A 23,049-nucleotide genomic window follows, 5' to 3' on the forward strand; every position below is an offset into this window, starting at 1 on the left:
GAGTATGTATCTGACCACAGTGAGAGCAGCATAGAGATATTAGAAGCCTAGCAGTGCTAGGGGAAGAGCAATGCCAGGGGAATTGGGGAGTTGTAGACTTGCCAGAGTTTAAAGATGTCATTAACATTTTATATAACACCCCTGCCATCCTGCTGAGACAAAAGAAAGGCTGTCCCTAAGAGTATGAACCACATTCTACAGTAAGACCTATATACTGGATCCTCCCTAACAAAGCCTAAAACCAAGCCCTGACAAGGTCTGCAAGAAGAGAGAATTTAGAGATTGAGTCCTACCAAATTAGATTGGAAAACATCTTGGGCTTTTCACAGATTGGTACCAAAATGGCATAAAACCAAGGCTTCATAAGTTCAAGGTGATGGATCAATCAGTAACTGAGCTGCCTGTGAAAATTAGAATGAACAAGAATGCAGAGCCTCTACAATATATTATGCACAAAGACCATTTTATTTACTCAAAAATCACCAGATATGCAAAGAAACAGGAAAGTATCCATAGTCAAGAAAAATTCAATCGGAAGAAATCTAGGGGCACCTGTCTGGCTCAGTCAGTAGAGCTTGCAACTCTTGATCTTGGAGTGGTGAGTTTCAGCCCCACACTGGGGGTAGAGCTTACTTTAAAAAAATTGAAAAAGAAAGGAAGGAAGGCAGACAGGAAGGGAGGGAAGGAGGGAAATCTAGATGGCCTAGATGTTAGACTGTCAGCCAAGCAGCAACCAAAAGAAATAATAAATGTTATTGTTTTAAATCATTTAAGTTTTGGGGAAATTTATGACACAGTATTAGTAACTGAAACAGGAACTTGGTACTTGGGGTAAATAAGAATAAACAAATCAATAAAAAATTAGAGTATGGTTTTGCGTTTGGTGTTAAGTGGTGAGAAGAAGCTGGAAGGGTCATAAGGAAACTGGTCATAAAAGCCCAAAGGGTCTCAAGGAGATTATTGATGAAGGCTTAAAGGAAAATGTTACAGAAAGCTAAAGGAAAAGAAACACTGTTTCAGACAGTTTAGCAACTCTATCACCAGTAGTAACATGGAAAATTGATATCAAATCCAGGGTAGACCTGTAAGATCCTTTGTTATGATTTCAGAAATATTTAAAGTAGTGCCTCATAGACCTTTTCAAACAGACTAAAAGCCTCCTAAAGATTTTGCAGGCATGCCTAGAAGATCTCTGTTAAACAAAAGACTTAGAAAAAAGTCTTCAGATAAGAGAAACTGTACTTAGGGAGTGAATTCAAGAAACTACAACTAAAAGCCACATTCACACATGGATCTGAGTTAGATGACAAGATCTTGGACTATAAACTGATGCTGAAATGGAATGAAACTTTGAGGGTCTTGAGGAAAGGGGGCAGTGTATTTTGCATGTGGGATGATGTGAATTACTGTGGCCAGAGGCTGGAATGTGGCAGTCTTTTTTCCAAAGATGAATGTAACAATATCTTTCATCCCAATGCTTTCCTACAGTTTGACCCTGATCCTCCTCCTATTGAGAAATAAATTCTAATCTTTTTCTCTTGAATCTGGGTGGGCTTATGACTTGCTTATAACCAAAAGAATAAGACAGAAGTGACACTATAACTTCCAAGGCTAGCATAAAAGGCAATGTAGCTTCCACTTTGCTATTTTAACTGTGGCCACTATCTGCAACTGAAATGGACAGAAGTCTAAAATTCTTATGAAAATGCAAAAGTCCTACAGTAATCAAAATAATTTTTTAAGACAACAATGAAGTTGGAATTCTTGTACTATCTGATTGAAACTACAGTAATTATGATTTTGCCTAGGGATAAACATAGTAATTAATATAATACAGTCCAGAATTAGACCACACATTTATAGTCAATTGATTCTTTGTAAAGGTAATTAAAAGTAATTCAATGGAGAAAGATAATCTTTCCTACACACCATTTGCAACAGATACAATTCTCACCTCATTACATATGATACATAAACAATAATTCAAAATGGATCAAGGCCTAAATATAAAAGCTTAAACTATAAAACTTCTAGCAGAAAATGTAGTAGAAAATATTCGCAACTTTAGGGTTAGTAAAGATTTCTTTTCTTTTTTTTTTTTTTAATGTTTATTTTTGAAAGAAAGAAAGAGTGAGAGTAGGGGAGGGACAGAGAGAGAGGGAGACACAGAATCCGAAGCAGGCTCCAGGCTCCAAGCTGTCAGCACAGAGCTTCATGCAGGGCTCGAAACCATGAACTGTGAGATCATGACCTGAGGTGAAGTCAGACACTCGACTAACTGAGCCACCCAGGCACCCCTAGGGTAAGTAAAGATTTCTTAAGCAGGATACAAAAAGCTTGAACCACAAGCGAAAAAAATGATAAAAGTGCTTCATCAAAATTAAAAACTTCTGCTCTTCACAAGGCATCCTTAAAAAAAAAAAAATGAGGGGTGCCTGGGTGGCTCGGTTGGGCGTCTGACTCTTGATTTCCGCTTAGGTCATGATTTCACAGTTTGTGGGTTTGAGCCGCGCATTGGGCTCTGTGCTGATGGCAAGGAGCCTGGTTGGGATTTTTCTCTCTCCCTCTCTCTCTGCCCCTCCCCTGCTCATGCTTTCTCCACACCCCCCTCTCAAAATAAACACTTAAGAACAAAGATGTTGATGAAAACCACATTCCAATCTTTAAAATATGCCTCTTTTCCACCCATGAAATAAATGACCACTGAACAATGGAAAAGCTTAAAGTGACTACAATAAAATTACAGATTTTTTTTTACAACAAAGAACACTATCAACAATGTTAAGAGATAAGCCACAGACTAGATGCTACTTATAAAATAAATAGCAAAGGAGTTGTAAGTGTAATAAAGAATACTTACAAATCTGAAAAACTTCATCGCCTACAGTAGTCAAAACCGAAAGCATTACTTCAGAAATGTAGGCTGGTTCTTGAAGTATTCCCACACTTACTCCAATCACTCAACTTTATTATTCCATCAGCCATGAGAAAACTCACACTAATTTTTTCCCCTCCTTAACTGAAGTCTCCATGCTAAACATTAATGCTGATCATATATACTCAGCCTGATTTACCCCATCCTTCCATCCCCCAGAATTCCAGAAGCAACACGATACCTAGCCATTTTAACACATTAAGGGAGGGAAACCCCACTACCCAGCAGGCAAAGTTGAAGAGCTGAATCCTATCTGGAAACAGCTGCAGCCCATCCAAGAGCAACATATGACCCAAGGCACCTGGTGACCATGGCACCTTGCGATCTTCAGTCAGCTGCCTGGGGTGGGGAGAGCTCTTCCTTCCAGATCTGCTAAAGGTCTCGAGTGATAATAGACTGGCCACTCTTTCCTCAAAATTTTCCCTTGTAATTTTACTTCCAAAGGTCTCTTAACTGTCTAATAAAGATTTTTAAAAAAGATTATGTGAGGGGTGCCTGGGGGGCTCAGTCAGTTGAGCTTCAGATCCTCTGTCCCCTGCTTCTCTGCCTCTTCCCAGCTTGCACTATCTCTCTCAAAAACAAATGAAACATTAAAAAAAAAAAAAAAAAAAACTTCGGGGTGCCTGAGTGGCCTAGTTGGTTGAGTGACCAAATCTTAATTTTGGCTCAGGTCATGATCTCATGGTTTGTGAGAACCAGCTCCGCGTGGGTCTCTGCACTGACAGCACGGAGCCTGCTTGGGATTCTCTTTCTCCTTCTCTCTGTCCCTTCCCCGCTTGTGCTCTCTCTCTCCCAAAATAAATAAATAAACGTTAAAATAAAAAATTAAATAAATACTTTTAAAAATAATAAAAAATTTAAAAAACATCACCCTAAATAAATAAATCAATCAATAAATAGGGACTAGGCTAAGGACCTTAGTGGGAGGACTGAAGCAATGGACTATTGCCTTGCTTACTTCCCAAAGTATGAGTGATGCAAACATGGGAGAAATAAAAATAGAATTAAATACTCAAGCAAATTATTCCTGGAAACTTCAGGATCACTAAAGGGTCAGTGCTTCCTCCACCTGCCATTCAGCACTATAAGGAATAAAGTGGTTCTGGAAGCTGCAGCTGCTTGATGTTATATAACCAGAGAGAAGAGTCAAGACTGGAGCTGGTTCAAGGGACATGTCAGTCCATGCTGGGCTTCCTGCTCTTCTGTGAGGACTCCAATTGGCAGCCTCTCTCAAGGAGGCTAGAAAGCAATCTCCAGGCATCCCCACTGAGCCTGACAGCTGAGTGTAAGAGGGGAAAACAGGATCTCAGCATCATCAAAGTGGGGGTTTTAAAAGAAGAATGAAGAGAATAAGCCTGTTTATGGCCTTGGGGAACTGTTGCCCCTCCCTCTGGATCTCAGGCTGGCAAAACCCCACACCCATCCTCCTGCCTGCAAACCCACTTTAAATGGTGGCAGAAGCACAGAATAACATACAAATCTTTCCATAACATGCAAACTCCACTAGGACTCCCATGTAAGGGTGTCCACAACAAGCAAGAGGAAACTAGGATGGCATTAAGTGCTGCCTCTTTTAAGAGGGAATGAGCAAAAAGAAATAGCAAAAGCTCATTCTGTGTCTTTTGAGAGAGGACTTGTGTACACACACTAAGGTGATAATCCTTCAAAATGTGTTACTTGTGTCTGTTAACCTAGAAGACAGTAAAGCTGGTCCAATGGACAAACAAAAGTGTGCTAGGGATCTGTATTGCAGGGAGGAGGTGGGGGAAGGTCAATCAACAGAACTTTTACTTTTTCATTCTACTCATGAACATTTTGATGTATTGAGGCTACCAACCACAAAAAATAAAACCTCAAATTCCCAGAAGGATTCATTAGGTGAGAAAAGGCTGTGAACAAAGAGTAGGGTTTCACAAGCAAAGCATCAAATCAGACTTCACAACAGACATCGTGAAGGGAAAGCACAGGAGGCAAGAGAGAAGATACCTTTGCAAAATGCCCAAATTAGAGAATACTGCTACAGCACATAATTTCTTCCACAAAATGCATTCATGTACAACTGAAACATTTAAACAATCCCGTCAGAATTTCTGATCTGAGAGCAGAGAACAGGGTAGGTTGAGGAGCAGATGCTCTGGAGGACAGGACAGGACAGGACTCACTCTCCACACCCCAACCTGAAGAGAGCATCATTAAAAGTCATGCCCTGGCAAAATAATAAACTAGTGCAGATTACAGACTCTCGGAATAGTCTCATTGGCTGGAACCTTAAATGTTAACTCCATGAATGCAAAAGGTTAGAGAGTTGCTCTGATCAAAGAAAGACTGGTAAGGCCCTTTCTGGCTGATCATATTAAAAATAAAACAACAAGGATGCCTGGCTGGTTCAGTCAGTAGACCATGAGACTGTTGATCTTGGGATCATGAGTCTGAGCCCCATGTTGGGTGCAGGGATTACTTAAAAATTAATTAATTAGTTACATTTAATTTAAGAAATAAAAATAAAACAACAAACCTTTTCCTTGGGGCTGTAGAAAATGCAAAGAAAATATGTACTTATCCAGGAGCACATTACACAACAGCCTTGCTTCCTAATGGGTGAAGGGGACAATTAAAAGAAGAGTGGCTAAGAACATAAGCACAAAGTCTCTATAGTGGAAGAGCATTCCGTAGTAGCTCTCCCAGCATCCCACACCCCACAGAGTAGCAACTCTTTAGACCTCCACCACACTCAGTGACCATCAAGGGAAAAAAGCCTCATTCATTCTAGCTTTCTCTCATCTCCTCATATTCAGTCATGAATTCTGTGCCCTAAGAAGTTACCTAAATATCCCTCTCTTCTTCTCTCCACACCACTGTACTACCTGGTCTGGATTCTTGCTCTGGCCTCCAGAGTCTCCCTGCCTCCCTGCAATCCACACTGCAGAAAGAGTGAGCTTTGTGAATCCGTTCTAGTCACAGTCTCCACCCACCCAGGATCTTTTAAAACACTTTAAAACTATCCCTTCTGCTCTTAGGATAAAATCTGAAATCCTTCATGCCTTTCCTGATTGCTAGCTCACTACCTGACTACCAAAAACCTCCCTCCACCCACCCACTCTCAGTTCCATGTTCTCTAGCCTCAAAAGCATGGTGCTCTCAGAGGCTCTGGGCCTTTGCAGATGCTGTGTCCCTCTTTTCTCATTTCCTTATCTAACAGGGATGTGTTAGATTCTAATTTAATTGTAACCCATATTCTCTTTCAGGTCTCTGCCTAAAAGCCTATAGAAGACCATCTCTAGGTTTCTTCCTTTTTATTTTTATTTCAGCATGTGCTCAACATTGTTAGGATGCAGTGCCTGTCAATATATCTGGGGAGACAAGGTTAGTAACTGATGCTTTCTCTCTTGGTACGCTGTTTGGGGAATTTTATTCAAACCTGGCACATCCTGCTTCTGTACTCTAAATTGGACCAAAGACTACTATAAGACTTCAGAATACAATTTACAAAACACTTAAAGACACTCCTTCAGGAGGATTGCTGGGAACTGTGAAGTCAGGGCAGACAAAGTAGCTGGTGAATAGCTACAGGCCCAGCACCAGGTCTGCAGTGAGCCCTACTAGATTTGGATCCCATGCACTGCATCCCCAGTCATGTCCAAGGCCATTACAAATACTATAAACATTAACTCATTCAGTCCTCAAAACAGCCCTATTAAGTAGATAGTGCTACCATTATTCCCATTTTACAGATAAGGAAATTTGCTCAAAAAGCCATTAAGTAGTAAAGATAGGATCTAAACCTAGGTGACTGATCTGTCTCCAGAGTTCATGCTCTTAGCCACCACACTGCATAATTTTCCCTCTATTCCCATTTCCCTGAAAGTTATGTGGAAAAAAAATAGAGTTCAGAGACAGCTATGTATGTACTGTGCCTCAGTTTATAACAAAAGGTACAGGAAAATGCAATGCAGAATGCTGAATCAATTAGATAATCATATTTGGAAATGAGAAGGATGAACCTTGACCCCTACCTCACACCATACAAAAATCAATTCACGATGGATCACTGACCTAAATGTGAAGGTAAAACATTTAAAGCTTCTAAAAAATAACAATATCTTCATGACCTTGGGAAAGCACTAAAGCACTAAACATAAAGGGTAAAAATAAATTTGATTTCATTATAATTAAAACATCTATTCATCAAAAATACAATATAAAAAGGAGCATAAAACTGCAAAATAAGCCCCACAAAACACAATTAAAAGTGAAAAACCAAGCAATATAGAAGGAAAAGGTGTGTGTGTGTATGTGTGTGTGTGTGTGTGTGTACCCAATAAGACTCATAACCAGAATATGAAGAATTCCAATCAATAAGAAATAGATGAAAGGAAAGAAAAATGTTCCAAAAAATGTGTTCAGACACTTTACAAGACTGAAAATGGTCATAAGCATATAGAAAAAGCCTAACATCTTAAATAATCAGGGAAATGCAAATTAAACTCACAGTCAGAAGTTCCCACCCCCTGGATTATTGGGAAAGAGGGTTGAAGGTCCTACAAAGTCACTCTGAACAACTGGGTCAACATCTGACACACTTTCCTGCCGCAGATTTACAAACAATCTTCTGCCCCCAGCACACCCGAACTCTGCACCTTTGTGTCTTTAAGCCTGGCACACAGAAAAGGACAGGAAATGGTTGCAAAATTGGCACTACTTTATTTCTAGTAAGAAGTCACCCTAAATTCTTGATTTAGGCTACTCTAAAAAATCAGTCCAACAACAGATATCCAACTTGTCTCAGGAAGAGGTGATACAACTTTCTGGGGAAGGGAAGAGGATAAAACAAATACAGAATAAAAAGATCTGTCGTGAATCTGTAATTTAAGGACTGGTGCTGGTCATCTAAGTTGAGAAAAAAATGCTAAAATGCAATAGAGAGCTATTTATACTGTCTGTCTTGCATTCAAGTCACATGGCTAAACTGGCCTTCCATGCAGATTCACAGCCCTTTTCTCCACTTTGGTGATTCCTCTTTGTTCCTAAAAACATGCCCATACTTCCACGTCTTCATCCAGAATGAGAAAACAACAGATCTAGAGTTCAGGTTGCAGAATTTCATCTTGCAGAAGTGAACCTGAAGGCTCAGCAAGGTCTTGCCCAAGATACAAAAATTTAGAGGAAGATGATTACCTTGCCCTGAGGGGTGTTCCTTTCTATTACACACTAACATGCTGAGGTAAAGGATTTTTCCCAGGTCTTGGCTTGAGCCAGTATGGACTGCCCCCAACTATACTGTATCATCCATTTCTCCCTCCCTACCTGATAAGCCCCACTGGCAAAAAGTTAGAAGGATAAAACTTTTTAACTTTTAAAAAAGCCTTTCTTTTTATTTTTAATGTTTTTTAGATTTATTTGAGAGAGAGGGAGGGAGAGATAGAGAATCCCAAGCAGGCTCCACACTGTCAGCACAGAGCCTAACATGGAGCTGGATCCCATGAACTGCGAGATCATGACCTGAGCCGAAATCAGGAGTCAGATGCTCAACCAAGTGAACCACTCAGGCACCCCTAAAAAAGCCTTTCCTTGACCTCAAATACCCCCTCATTTATTGCTTCTTCTTTTTGTTTCCTTGTATAGCAAAACCCCTCAAAAAACTTGTCTATTCTTAGGGTCTCCAATTCCTCTCCACCTGTTCTTATTTTAGCCCCATCATGGCACTGAAATGCTCATCAAGGTCACCAAGAACGCCCACACTGCTAAATCTGACAGCCAATTCTCTTTTAACTCCAGTGTAATTAACAGCGTTATATCAGTTTTAGGTGTACATTACAGTGATTCAACAATTCCATATATTATTCAGTGCTCATCAAGATAAGTGTATTATTAGTCCCCTTCACCTATTTCACCTATGCCCCCAACCACATCCCCTCTGGCAACCATCAGTTTGTTCTCTATAGTTAAGAGTCTGTTTTTTTGTTTGTGTCTTTTTTTTTCTTTTGTCTTGTTTCTTAAATTCCACATGAATGAAATAATATAATATTTGTCTTTCTCTGACTGGCTTATTTTGCTTAGCATTATATTTCTAGATCCATCCATGTTATTACAAATGGCAAGATTTTGTTCTTTTTGTGGCTGAATAATATTCCATTGTATGTATGTGTGTGTATACACATTACATCCTCTTTATTCATTCATCTACTGATGAACACTTGGGCTGCTGCCATTGTTTTTTTTTAATTTTTTTTTTTTTTCAACGTTTATTTATTTTTGGGACAGAGAGAGACAGAGCATGAACGGGGGAGGGGCAGAGAGAGGGAGACACAGAATCGGAAACAGGCTCCAGGCTCTGAGCCATCAGCCCTGAGCCCGACGCGGGGCTCGAACTCACGGACCGCGAGATCGTGACCTGGCTGAAGTCGGACGCTTAACCGACTGCGCCACCCAGGCGCCCCTTTAATTTTTTTTTTTTTAACGTTTATTTATTTTTGAGACAGAGAGAGACAGAGCATGAACGGGGGAGGGGCAGAGAGAGAGGGAGACACAGAATCTGAAACAGGCTCCAGGCTCTGAGCGGTCAGCACAGAGCCCGACGCGGGGCTCAAACTCACGGAGTGTGAGATCGTGACCTGAGCCGAAGTCGGCCGCTTAACCGACTGAGCCACCCAGGCGCCCCAGGGGCTGCCGCCATTGTAAGTGATGCTGCAATAAACAAAGGATCCATGTATCTTTTTGAGCCAGTGCTTTTCTATTTTTTGGGTAAATACCCAGTAGTTCAATTCTTGGATCATAGGGTAGTTCTCTAATTTTTTGAGGAACCGCCATACTGTCTTCCACAGTGACTGTACCAGTTTGCATTTCCAGCAACAGTGCACGAGGGTTCCTTTTTCTACACATCCTTGTTGACACTTGTTTCTTGTGTTTTTCATTTTAGCCATTATGACAGGTGTGGGGTGATATCTCATTGTGGTTTTAATTTGCATTTCCCCGATGATGAGTGATGTTAAGCATCTTGGCCATCTGGATGTCTTCTTTGAAGAAATGTCTATTCATCTCTTCTACCCATTTTTTTATTACTATTATTATTATTATTATTATTATTATTATTATTATTATTGTGTTGAGTTGTATAAGTTCTTTATATACTTTGGGTACTAACACTTTATCAGATATATCATTTACAAATTTCTTTTCCCAGTCAGTAGATTGTCTTTCAGTTTTGTTGGTTGGTTCCTTTGTTGTACAAAAGATCTTTTTAAAAAAATTTTTTTTGTAAGTTTATTTATCTATTTTGAGAGAGAGAGAGAGAGAGAGAGAGAGAGAGAGAGAGAGAGAGAGAGCAGGGGAGGGGCAGAGAGAGAGGGAGAAAGAATACCAAGCAGGCTCCATGCCATCAGCACAGAGCCTGATGCAGGGCTTGAACCCATGAGAGATCATGACCTGAGCCAAAACAGAATCAGACACTTAACTGACTGAGCCACCCAGGCACCCCTGTTGGGCAGACGATTTTTATTTTGATGTAGTCCCAATAATTTATTTTAGCTTTTGTTTCCCTTGCCTCAGTAGATACATCTAGAAAGATGTTGCTACAACCAATGTCAGAGAAATTACTGCCTGTGTTCTCTTCTGGGATTTTTATGGTTTCAGGTTTCACATTTAGGTCTTTAATCCATTTAAAATTTGTTTTTGTGTATGGTATAAGAAAGTGGTCCAGTTTCATTCTTTTGAATGTAGCTGTCCAATTTTCCTAACACCATTTGTTGAAAAGACTGTCTTTTTCCCATTGTATATTCTTTCCTCCTTTGTCAAAGATTAATTGACCATACAATTGTGCATTTATTTCTGGGCTTTCTATTCTTTCTATTGATATGTGTGTCTATTTTTTGTTCCATTACCATACTGTTTTGATTACTATAGCTTTGTAATATAACTTGAGGTCTGAAATTGTGATACCTCAAATTATTTTCTTTTTCAAGCCTGCTTTGGTTGTTTGAGGTCTTTCTTGGTTCCATACAAATTTCAGGATTATTTGTTCTAGTCCTGTGAAAAATGCTGTTGGTGTTTTCAGAGGGATTGCATGAAATCTGTGGATTGTTTGGGGTAGTATAGACATTTTAACAATATTTGTTCTTCTGATCCATGAGCACAGAATGCCTTTCCATTTCTTTTTGTCGTCTTCAATTTCTTTCATCAATATTTCATAGTTTTCAGAGTACAGGTCTTTCACCTCTTTGGTTAAGTTTATTCCTAGGCTACTTTTTTTTTTTTCTGTACAATTGTAAATGGGATTTTCTTAATTCCTCTTTCTGCTGCTTCATTATTAGTGTATACAAATGAAACAGATTTCTGTATATTGATTTTGTATCCTGTGACCTTACTGAATTCATTTATCAGTTCTAGTAGTTTTTTGGTAGAGTATTTAGGGTTTTCTATATATAGTATTATGTCATCTGCAAATAATGTAAGTTTTACTTCTTCCTTACTGATGTAGATTCCTTTTATTTCTTTTTGTTGTCTGACTGCTATGGCTAGGACTTCCGGTACTATGTTGAACAAAAGTGGTGAGAGTAGACATCTTTGTCTTGTTCCTGACCTTAGGGAAAAAGCTCTCAGTTTTTCCCCACTGATGATGTTAACTGTGAGTTTTACATACAAGGCCTTTATTATGTTGAGGTATGCTCCCTCTAAACCTACTTCCTTGAGGGTTTCTATCATGAATGAATATTCTACTTTGTCAAATGCGTTTTCTGCATCTATTGAAATGATGATAAGGTTTTTATCCTTTCTCTTATTAATGTGATGTATCATGTTGATTGATTTGCAAATACTACAAATATCCAGCAGTCAATTCTTACTCCTCATACTACCCTAGTTATTGCTAGCCTTTAACTAACGAAGTTGATCACTTCCTCCTTGAAACTGTTTTTTTTCTTAAGCCACCATAGCACTTTTCTCTTGGGTCTCCTACTACGTCAGTGGCCATTTCTTCTCAGTTTTCTTTCCTAGACCCTCTTTATCACCCTCCCCACTGCTGAGTGTCCAGTGCTTAGTCACTCAGATTACTTCTCTTATTCCTGGGATGATCTCATCCTGTCCCATGTCATAAGTACCATTTATATACAGATATAGCCCATGTTTTTATCTTCAATGTAGACTTCTCTTCTGAACTTCAACTCAGTAATCTAACTAACTGCCTTCTCAACATCTTAGCTTGGAGCCATAAGACATGTCAAACTTAACATGTCTCTAAAACTACACTTCTGTCTGTCCCCATTCTGTGCCTCTCCCCCAGTCTTTCCAAGCTCAGAAAATGGCATCTTCAAGCTGTTCAATCCAAAAACTTTGGGACTGATCCTTACCTTCTTTCTTTCACATAATCCATATCCACTTCGTTAACAAAACCACTATGTGGTTTCATTTATACCAAAATTCTATAAAATATAAACTAATCAGTAAGGGCAGAAAGCAGATCAATGGTTCACTAGAGACAGGGTTGGAAGGCAGGGAGGGGAGGGAAGGACTTCAAAAGGGGATAAGGAAACTTTCAGGGGTGACAAATATGCTCACTAACTTGATGATAGTTTTAAGGGTATATACACAGTATACAATTAAACCTTGATAAGCTGGAAAAACAAACAAAAAAAATCCAAGTAAACTTTTTGACAATATAGTACTCTGTCTATGCAGCTTAAGTGAGATATATTAAAAGGAAAAAAAATTGCAAAAATAATCTTGAACTTTAGACTTACTGTTTGTAGTGGATATCTGAAACTATTTTGAGTGCACTGTACAATTGAACAAATGAATAAATACCGTGATGCTACTGGGAACCAGGTTCTCACCGGGTGAAAAGGGAGATACAGATAAGGAATGGGAGAAGGAGTAAAATTAAGAGCACTGTTATGAACACAATTTTTAATTTATTTTTTTAAGTTTTATTTTTTTTATTTTTGAGAGAGAGAGAGAGAGAGAGAGAGAGAATAAGAGAATGAATGAGGAGGGGCAGAGAGAGAGGGAGACAGAGGATCTGAAGCAGGCTTCACCGTGTCAGCACAGAGCCCAATGCAGGGCTCAAACCCACGAGCCACGAGATTATGACCTGAGCTGAAGTCAGATGCTTAACTGCCACCCAGACGTCCCTGAACACAATTTTTTAAATAAATGTATTTCCTAGCTCTAGAGACCAAAAGAGCCAACAATCAATGATATCCTAGAAGTAATGAGCATATGTATAGCCCAGATCTTGGTTTCTAAATACCATTTCCCTCTAAAAGAAACCAGGAGTTTGGAGAAAAGGCCAATTCCCAGGTCAGAACAGAGAAGATACAAGCTAGGCTTGGAACACCATTGTACCAGAAAGAAAAGGAAGTGCTCGCAAATTGTAGGGAACATGTCAAAGGAATACTGAAGTCAGCTGAAATGGGCTCCCACTAGCCAAACCCAGGACAATTTGAGTATTAAAATGAACAACAGGAATGGATTCTATCACACTAAATTTTAAAAAATGGATCTAGGAATGCCTGGGTGGCTCAGTCAGTTAAGCATCGTCTCTTGATTTCGGCTCAGGTCATGGTCTCACGGTTCATCCGATTGAGCCCTGTGCTGGGCTCTGCACCAAGAGCGCCAAGCCTTCTTAGGATTCTCTCTCTCCCTCTGTCTCTGCCCCTCCCTGGTTCACACGGGAGTGCACATGTGCACGCTCCGTCTCTCAAAATAAATAAATATTTCCTTTAAAAACTATTCTTAGAAAAGGAAGAAATCTAGGCTTAAACTAAGAATGTCTAATGTAACAGAAAGGTCATAAAAAATGGTGAAAACTACAACTCCATAGACTATGCTGCCTTCTGAAGGGCCCTAGGGGCTTCCATTGGAGGGAGAAAACATTGGTTAGAGTTCCCATTAGATTGCTGAAATCACCCCACCCACTCTGATCTTAGTTCAAATTTCTGGAAGCTCCCCTACACCTCTTCCACTTCCAGCTGCTCAGAGAGCATGACTTTTCCTGCAGACTGCTACTGTTTAATGATATGTCCAGAACTCGCAGTGAGAATCTGAAAAAGCATGTTAGAACCCAAACGAATAAAACCAGGGTTTGGGTATATCTCAAACTGCTACCGCTGGCCCTACATGCTCAGGCCCTCCCTATCTCATCCCAGACCACTCTGGCCTCTATTCTCTACGCTCCAGCCACCATGGCCTCTATGTTCCTGATTCTTAAACAGCAAATTCGTTCCCACACCAGGGCCTTTGCTCTGGCCCTCTGCCTAGAACACTTTACCCCTAATTCTTTACATTGTAAGCAAAGAGGACAAATAGAAAGGGGTCAGTGAAAAAGCACAAAGCAAACTCTCTGCAGGAAAGGCAGATATCCAGAGGTTGAGAAGATCAGCTTTCCCTACTCAGTGGTCTAAGGTGAAGGAGGTCAGCCTGAGGCCAAAGTTGATATTCAGGAGGTTAGCTTTCTGTCAATAAGATGGCTATGAAGCAGGTTCCAGAAGGAACATATCTAGCTCCAGTTCCAGGATCTCAGTATCCTGATATGCCATGTAAAACAGACAAGAATAAAACAACAAAAAAAGAAGGCCTTCATGTTCTAAAAAGATGTGCCCATCAAGGCAGTCTGTGTCCAGATCTTGATTAACTTAAGCCAGGGCCTCTCAAACTTTTCCACTGACGAGTCCTGAATGTCTGCAGAAAACGTTCTTATCCCTTGGGGACTCTCATGGCACGATCCAAAATTCTAAACTCTGAAATTTATTTGGAAAAAAAAAAAATCTTATTTTACCTTAAAAATGCATATGAATTATTTTCTATGCCTAATTTTTATTACAATTTTTTAAAATTCCTTACCAAAGTACTAACCCCCAACCCCCAACACCACTCCACCTATCTCCTGATAAAGCCGGCACTCCAACAAGGTTTGTCATGTTCATCCTGAAGCTTCATAAACTCCCAGTATGCCTACCACGGCCTGAGGAAATGAGTTTGGAAATGAAACCCTTTGGCAAGCAATCATTCTTAGAGTAACAAATAAGTTCTTTAAGTCTGCACTTTCTGGCTGGGGCTTTGGTTTGTTTTCTAGTAATATTCCATTAGAAAAACCCTACTCTTGTGTTAGGTTAATGAGGCTGTTCACAACATGGGCCAAACAGCTTGGATGAGTAGAATGCTCTCAGAAGAAAAGAGTGGTGGTGGCCCCAGAATCCTCCTGGAGAACCAAGCAAAGACCAGAGAAACTGGCAGAGGTAATAGAGTAAAAATACTGTAGGAAAGAAATGGGACATCTGGCTTTTCCTTGCAAATATTTCACAAGAATAAAGGTAGCCTAAAAGAAGTGCAAGTGGTAATGGAAAGGGGAATCATATTATTAACTAAGATTCAGGGGTGCCTGGGTGACTCAGTTGGTTAAGCGTCCGACTCTTGGTTTTGGCGCAGGTCATGATCTCACTGCTTTGTGGGTTCAAGCCCCACATTGGGCTCTGTACTGGCAGTGTGGAGCCCACTTGGGATTTTCTCTCTCCCTCTCTAGGTGCCCTTCCACCACTCATGCTGTCTCCGTCTCTCTCAAAATAAATAAACTTAAAAAAAAATTTTTTTTTAAACTAAGATTCATTATTCACTTGGAGAACAAGTGAAATCAGGAATTGGATCCATTAATCCAGATGAATGTTAATAAGAAACACATGAAGTCCTTGTTAATAGTTTAAATTTTAAGCATCCCCTCCACCCACCCAACCACTAGTGCATATTCAGGACCAGGTTTCTTGCTATTTTTCTCCCTGTCTCCCTGCTGCAAGAGGACAAGAAGCTACCTTGGGGAAACAGATGTTAAGATCTTTGCCATTTGTATAGACAGGAAAACCCTTGAAAATATCTCTTGGTCTAAACTCCATCACTTACAGTTGCACTGAAGGCTTACAGTGGAGTGATGCTGAGGAAAACAAATGTGCTAATGAACCACCAAGGCAAAGAAAGATCTTTTTACAAAGCCATGTAAACATAGGACTCTGTGACAGATACCAGCTGTGCGACACTTATACATCCACTGGAATACACATTAAGCAGCAACTGAAAATGAGCTTTTTTTGTAAAGACTAGATTATTCTAGGAGTTCCCTTCATCTAAATATTTCTAAGTACTTTATCTGGGGCAAGACATTGGACCTGAAGCTGAGCTAGAAGAAAATACTGAACCAGAAAAACATTTTGCATGAGGAAAGCCAATTCCCAGAGGCACCAGGTTTTGAACCTCTACCTTTGATAATCAGAGACCCCGTAAGGTGCTGACATCCAACTTCTCCCACCATTCCAAGAGAATAGAGAAAACTCAACACAGACATCTGGAGAAAAGAAAAACAGGGGAATGAGGGACGCCTGGGTTGGCTCAGTCAGTTGAGGGTATGCTCTTGATTTCAGTTCAGGTCATGATCCCAGGGTCAGGGAATTGAGCCCCATGTCAGGTTCCATGCTGAGCATGGAGCCTGCTTGAGATTCTCCCTCTCTCTGCCCTTCTCCCCCATTCATGCACATGTTCTCTCGCTCTCTTGCTCTTTCTCTCTAAAAGAAAAAGAAAAAAAACAAACAGGGGAAACAAAAACCAATCAAAAATGTTTCACAACATGCCATGAGCTCCTAATGTGTTAGAAATGGAAAGCACTGTTTTCTCTCTACCTTTTTAAAGACAAAATCATGGTGCTACTCCCCAAGAGCCAAAGTCTCCTTATTCTCAGACTACTACCCCACAAGTCAACGTTCAAAGGTCAGTATCAAGGAGGAGATAATGCCCCAATTTAATGTAGCAAAGCTACATCTCTAATTCCCCCACTCCCTATACCATTCTTCCCACCTTTGTAAAGATTTCATTATCTTCCCAGGCTTTACCTATTCCATCTTCAACCTGCCTCACACATCAAGTAAGTCACCAAGTCCTATAAATTCCACTGTTACAAATCTGACCATTTAATACTCCTGTGTAGGTCAACTGATCCAAACAGTTCAAATCCTCATTAATCCTTTCTGTAAAGTTCTAACACAGACCTAGTTGGTCTTCACCATCTAATAGGCCATCTCTTCTTCATGCTGCTAAAACAACATTCCTAAAAATCAAAGGTTTAATGAATGCTCCCCAGTAAAAACTTCCGTCAATTCCATGCTGCCTATAAAACAAATTCTAAACTCCTTCCTAACCTGATTCCAGGCCACCGCTCCAGTCTCACTCTGGTCATCCCCCTAATGTGTCCAATTCTACATCAAACAAGATAGTTCACCATTCTCTAGCATATGCCATACTTGCCCTTCTACTTTGCCATTACTCATGCTATTCTAATTGTTCTCTCATCTCTAGTCAACAGTATTACCAATCAACTTCTTTCCTTAAAGTACAAACTAAGAGAGAAAGCAACCCATTACAGGTAGGGAATGATATGAATCTATAGTCTCAGAAGCAACATGGATTTGAAAAAGGAGTACCACTTGGGAAACCAAAGGCCCAGCTCCGCCACTTTCTTATAAAGTTATACTGAGTAAGCCATTTGCCTTTCTGAGCCTCAGTTTCCTCATCCCTAAAATGTATCTGCTCTGCCTAACAGATAGGATTATCAAGATAAAGTAGGATAAAGTATGTCAAAATGTTTGTGAGGGGATGGACTAAAGCAGTACTTAGAGGGAAATTTATAATTTTGATTGTTTTTATTAGGAAAAAATGGTAAGCACATTCTTAAGAAGTTTGAAAGTACTGCTAGAAGTAGAAGGAAGATTATTATAGGTAGAAATTACAAAGAAAACATACACAAATCAAGAGAATCAACAAAGCCAAAAGACAGTTCTTTGAAAAGGTTAGTACGATCGTTCAGATGTTTGTGTAAACGATGAAGAAGCACTATAAAAGTGAGTTATTGTTATCCAATAGAGATGAAACTTCAAATAAAAAAAGCTGAAGTAATAATTTCTTTTTTGAAAGTGTTTCTCAATCTCAGCACTATTGATATTTGGCCACAATAACTGTGTGTAGGACGGAGCTGTCCTGTGCAATGTAGGATGTTTAGCAGCATCCCTGGTCTCTGCCCACAAGATGCCAGTAGCATTCCCCCCCCACCTCCCAGAAGTCGTGACAATCAAAACTGTTTTCAGACGTTGTAAATTGTCCCCTGGGAGGTAAAATCATCCCAGGTTGAGAAAGACTGCTCCAAGACCACAAAAGGCCACATCACACTATACCAGCTAAGACTATTCATAGCTATTCCTAATTTTAGAATAGCGGGCCGCTCTACCCATTAAGGTTGTGAGATGACCAGCAAGCCAAGGCAGGAAAGGCAAGACTGAACAGACAGGCAGGTCTCAGATGTTTCAACAAAATTTCATAGTGTTCAAAATGAGAGAACCAGGAAAACTGTGAGCTCTAAAACAGGGGCAGAATTGCCACAAGTAACACAAGTATCACTTCCATTTGGGAGTGCCTGGGTGAGCACAGCTCTAACACTACAGTGAAATATCAAAAGGATACTTAATCAAATTCCAAGAAGTTAGATAACCCTGGCAAGGCAAGAGAAAAAGTACCCACCAAACACTTTAACACTCGGAACTTTAAAGGCAATAAAAATAAGTCATTTCAAATTTTTAAAAAATTGTTTCATCTGAGAGTTGTATAAATAGTAAAAACAAACAAACAAAAAAAAAACCTCCAGTTACACAGCTGTGACAAATGACAATTAAATTCTCACCACTTCTAGGGGCACCTGGGTGGTTCAGTTGGTTAAGCACCCGACTTCAGCTCGGGTCATGATCTTGCGGTTTCTGAGTTTGAGCCCTGCATCAGGCTCTGTACTGTCAGCTCAGAGCCTGGAGCGTGCTTTGGATTCTGTGTCTCCCTCTCTCTGCCCCTACTTTGCTCCCACTGTCTGTCTGTCTGTCTGTCTCTCTCTCTCTCAAATAAACATTAAAAACAATTTTTTAATAAACATTAAAAAATAATTTTAAAAAATCTTGCCGCTTCTAAATAAATAATAAAGTGCACAGAAGGATATGTTTTGTTTTGTCTTAATAATTAAGAACCGAACAAGGAAACCAGAATTCCAAGAAGCCAAGAGGGAAAACTGTGTGTATATATCCATTATACCCACCAGCAACATCTAAAATCCAATCTAAACCTGACATGAATCTAGGGGGTAGCTGAAATATAATTCTGAGAACCCAAATGATAAAAAGCAAAAAGTGATGCAGATACCAGGGGCACTCTAATGCCATCTTAAGAACCATGAGACCAAAGCAAGACAGTATGATGGTATACCGTGCCAGCACACACTATCTTCCATTATTTCTACTTATTCTACTTTATATAGAAAGGAACTACAGTACCATCTTGGGAGACTCCAACTGAATTACAGTGGACAGCAAATGATATCAGGAAAAATAAATAAATAAAATGGTAATTTCCCTGCCAGAGGTGAAGTGGAAATAGGGCAGAGACTACCTAAACAGTATAAATGAGGAAAAACTGATCCCTGAACCACGTGACAACTGTCAGGATGAATGAGAACTGAAGACAATACCAGCAGCAAAGAAACAGAATTGATGTTCATTCTCCTAGAATCTGGAGAAGAATAGTAGCACATTTTCCTAGTTCTACTAGTGTGGTCTGTTATAAACAACAGACAAAAACTTTATTCCTCAGTTTACAGGAAGCTTGCAAACAACTCCATCCTATGCCATGCAAGGCTGGAATGAACTGAGAAGCTCTATGGCTAGCCAGATGATCTCACAGTGGACTAGAGAAGAAAAAGTCAATGCCACTTCAACAAGTTGGGGGCAAAGGAAGGGTTGAGCCAAACAGGAGTCCAGAGGGGGTCTACCAGCTATGAAGGTGCAGTTCTCCCCCATCAGAAGCAATCTATAGTCACTAGAAATGGTTGGAAGGCAGAGCAGCACCACAGGAGATGCAATAAGCTTTCCGGAGTTGTGTACCTTTCATCTGAGAATCTCTCCCTAGGTAATCCCCTCATGTCCATACAAGCAGAATTGTGCATATAATTTCAGGAAACTCACGGTTACCCCCACACCTGCCTGTAGCCATCTGATGAATCCATGACCCCCAGACCACAAAGTCTTGCCACAAGGACTCTGCTACTGATTTCTCCATGACTCGGGCAAGTATGCTCTACTCTCAAATCTTTGAATCTGAATCCACATGTCTGTCAAAGATGAGTTAAATGCTAAAGGTTCTTCCAGCACTAAAGTGAGGCCTAGATAGAGGAACAACAATTCACTTCCTGAGAAAGAGCATATGAGTTAATTGTTGCTATGCAACCAGTGTCTGCCTTCTCACAATAGATGACCTAAGAAATCCAACTGGAAATACCATGCTCTTCCAGCAAAAAATCCACTAGAAGAAAAGAAAAGAAAAGACAACCCATGTCACTCAGTAGAGCCACTCACCATCCAGTAGGTCTTCCGCGTCATCCCTGCCGTGCTCCTCCACTGCCACTTCCTCCTCCTCCTCCTCCTCTTCCGCATCCTCCAGCTCCACGTCCGGGTCCAGGTCTGGATCGCTCCCTGAGGCGGATTCGTCTGACATGGCTCCCAGAGGTCTTCAGTGGGCATTACCGACTCATGGTACACTGCAGGGGTCCTGAAAGAAAGAAAAGAGTCATCAGAATCACCAAGGGCTTCACTTAGGAACAGGATTCTTTCAAAGAGAAAATGCCAAGGATGAATGCCCTGGAAGGGCAAGCTAACCATACCCGAATCTCCACCTTCCTCACAAGTGCACTAACCCTGAGAAGCTCAAGTTTCTCTTAGCTGCTTGGACATGAAAATATCTTAAAGTGACCAAACACACTCTATGCCTCAGAATTACCATTTGTTCATTCCTTCAACTTCCTGAGCATCAACTCTCTATATTTCTATTTATCCATACATATACAAATACACATTATAGATATATAATCACAGGCACTATACTAGGCTTTGGGGACACAGTAGGAAACATGTTGGGCAGTGCTAAGAAGCTGGTGCATGCCAGAAAGAGATCAAGGAGAAGTTCTCATTGAACAGAGGCCAGAAGAAGAGGGAGACACACAGACATCTGGGGAGAGTGTGTTCTATGGAGAGTGAGCAGCAAGGGCAGAGCCCAGGAGTGAGAGTAACTGGGAGTACTCAAGGAACAGGGAGTGAGTGGGTACTGCCTAGAGCAGGGCCAGGTCCTGCCTTGGAGCACTACCCAGAAGGCAGTCCACTCTCTAACCACCTGAATAGAAGGCTTCCAGCAGGCAGCTGGCTGTTTAGCACACTCCCACTCCTCCCAAGTGTGTGGGGAACCTCAGGCTCCCCATGGGCCAGAATGCCCCTGCGCCCATCTCTGCTCTCAGGTTCTGTCCTACCTCTTAGCCCAATTCCAGCTCCATTTCTTCCAAGAAGTCTTGGTCAACTGCCCCAGTCTTCTGGGATCATATTCCTGCTTCTGAACTCCAATAGCCATGCTTGACTATGCTGACCTTCACTGAAGCCTTCACATGGGTTACCTGGCAAAGTGGTTTGCCTTCTGCGGTTTCTCACCTTCAGACCAAACAGTAAATCCCTAAGGGCAGGTATTTAGCTGAGAACTGTTTCTTTGTGGCCTGGAGCTGGAAGCACGTCCTATTTAGATCAATTCATTCATTCACGTTTGCTCCCTCATTTGCCAACTTGCTCTATTAACTCTTCTATGTGCCAGGCACTGTGCATGTCTGTCTGTCTCACTCTTTTGCTCTCACTTGGTCTACTTTACTATCAGCTATAAAAGTCATTTCTTCTTGAGGGGGACAAAAACAAGGTAAAGACTGCTCTGAGATAAAGCAAATATAGCAAAATGTTAAAGATTCACTGACCAATTCTTTCCATTTTTCTGTATATTTCAAATTTTTCATAATAAAATGTGGAGGAAGAACACAAAATAAATAATCTTTTATACGACAAACTGCTACAGACAACCACATCCACAATCAGGTTATCCTAAAATTCCTCCCATCTCCCAAAATAAAAACTAAAATACAAGTCTCTAATTATTCAACACAAAAACTATTGCAGAACTGAAATCTCTTATTAAGGTCCAGACACAATTTGAAACAGAATTTTTATGTCCTCCTGAAACAAAATGAAGTAAACTGGATCCTTTAGAGTTCTAGAAAGCTAGAATTTAAGTTCAAGACTGTTTAGTTCAAAGCCACAGGAATTATGAGTGTGTATGTGTCCTGGTGGGTCATGCACTTAGCCTCTCAAGACAATGAAACCAAAAAAAAAAATCTATGAAATGATTTAGTAATAAAATTAAAATTTTTGCATTAATAACGCACTTCCAAAACACGCACAAAGTGTATTAAGGCACAGGGGAAAAAGGCGTTCCACAAATACAAATTAATATAACTAATGCTGAGTCACCATTCACTGAGTGACAAATTCCAAATTTCTCAGGGAATAACTATCCTATATCTTTAAGTTCATTAGGTTTTGAAAGGAAGTAGTAAATCAATTAGATGTCAGCAGCTTTGGAAATGAAAATTATTCTGAAGATGAGTAATGATGATAACTCAACAGCAGCTACTCTGTATGTGGAAGTCAATGTTTATAATCAGCATAACCCCTCTGGTTCATCCTAGACTGCTTGAGATAAGTGTTTTGCTTACAGTGTGTTTGGTTGATTATGGAGTGGCTTTTAGAAGACAATTTTTAATTAGCAAGTACCTTAATGTAATCTGAATGTCTGTCATTTCAGAGAAGAAATTGTGTGGTTGTGGAAGAATGACAATCACTTAGAGGTAAACAATAATAATGAGAAGCCTCCTGTAAACCTAGTTAACAAACATCTTCAAAATAACCTCAGTCCCAAGCTCCTAATAGATAGAAGCAAATATCAATTAAACATCAACAACCAGGGGCGCCTGGGTGGCTCAGTCAGTCAAGCACACGACTTCAGCTCAGGTCATGATCTCACAGTTTGTGAGTTTGAGCCCTGCATCGGGCTCTGTGCTGACACCTCAAAGCCTTCGGATTCTGTATCTCCCTCCCTCCCTCTCTGTCCTTACCCCACTCAAGCTCTGTCTCTCTCTCAAAAATAAAAAAACACTTAAAAAAAAAAATCAACAACCACACATACTACTAGAA

The 23,049-nt window shown here is 40.3% G+C and overlaps 1 protein-coding gene across 4 annotated transcripts in view; it reads right to left on the reverse strand.

The window, feature by feature from the left end:
* Positions 1 to 23,049, reverse strand: part of RAD54L2 (RAD54 like 2) — a 155,674-nt gene that overhangs the window by 86,963 nt on the left and 45,662 nt on the right. For all 4 annotated transcript variants that reach the window (XM_086698081.1, XM_086698077.1, XM_086698078.1 and 1 more), the window contains one exon: positions 20,347 to 20,539. In XM_086698081.1, the coding sequence (XP_086554207.1) occupies positions 20,347 to 20,485 (139 nt within the window). In that variant the 5' untranslated portion in view covers positions 20,486 to 20,539. The remainder of the gene's footprint in view (positions 1 to 20,346; positions 20,540 to 23,049) is intronic.

Source organism: Puma concolor, chromosome A2 (assembly GCF_028749965.1).
Source record: "Puma concolor isolate L17-30 chromosome A2, mPumCon1.1.hap2, whole genome shotgun sequence".
NCBI classification, from domain to species: domain Eukaryota; kingdom Metazoa; phylum Chordata; class Mammalia; order Carnivora; family Felidae; genus Puma; species Puma concolor.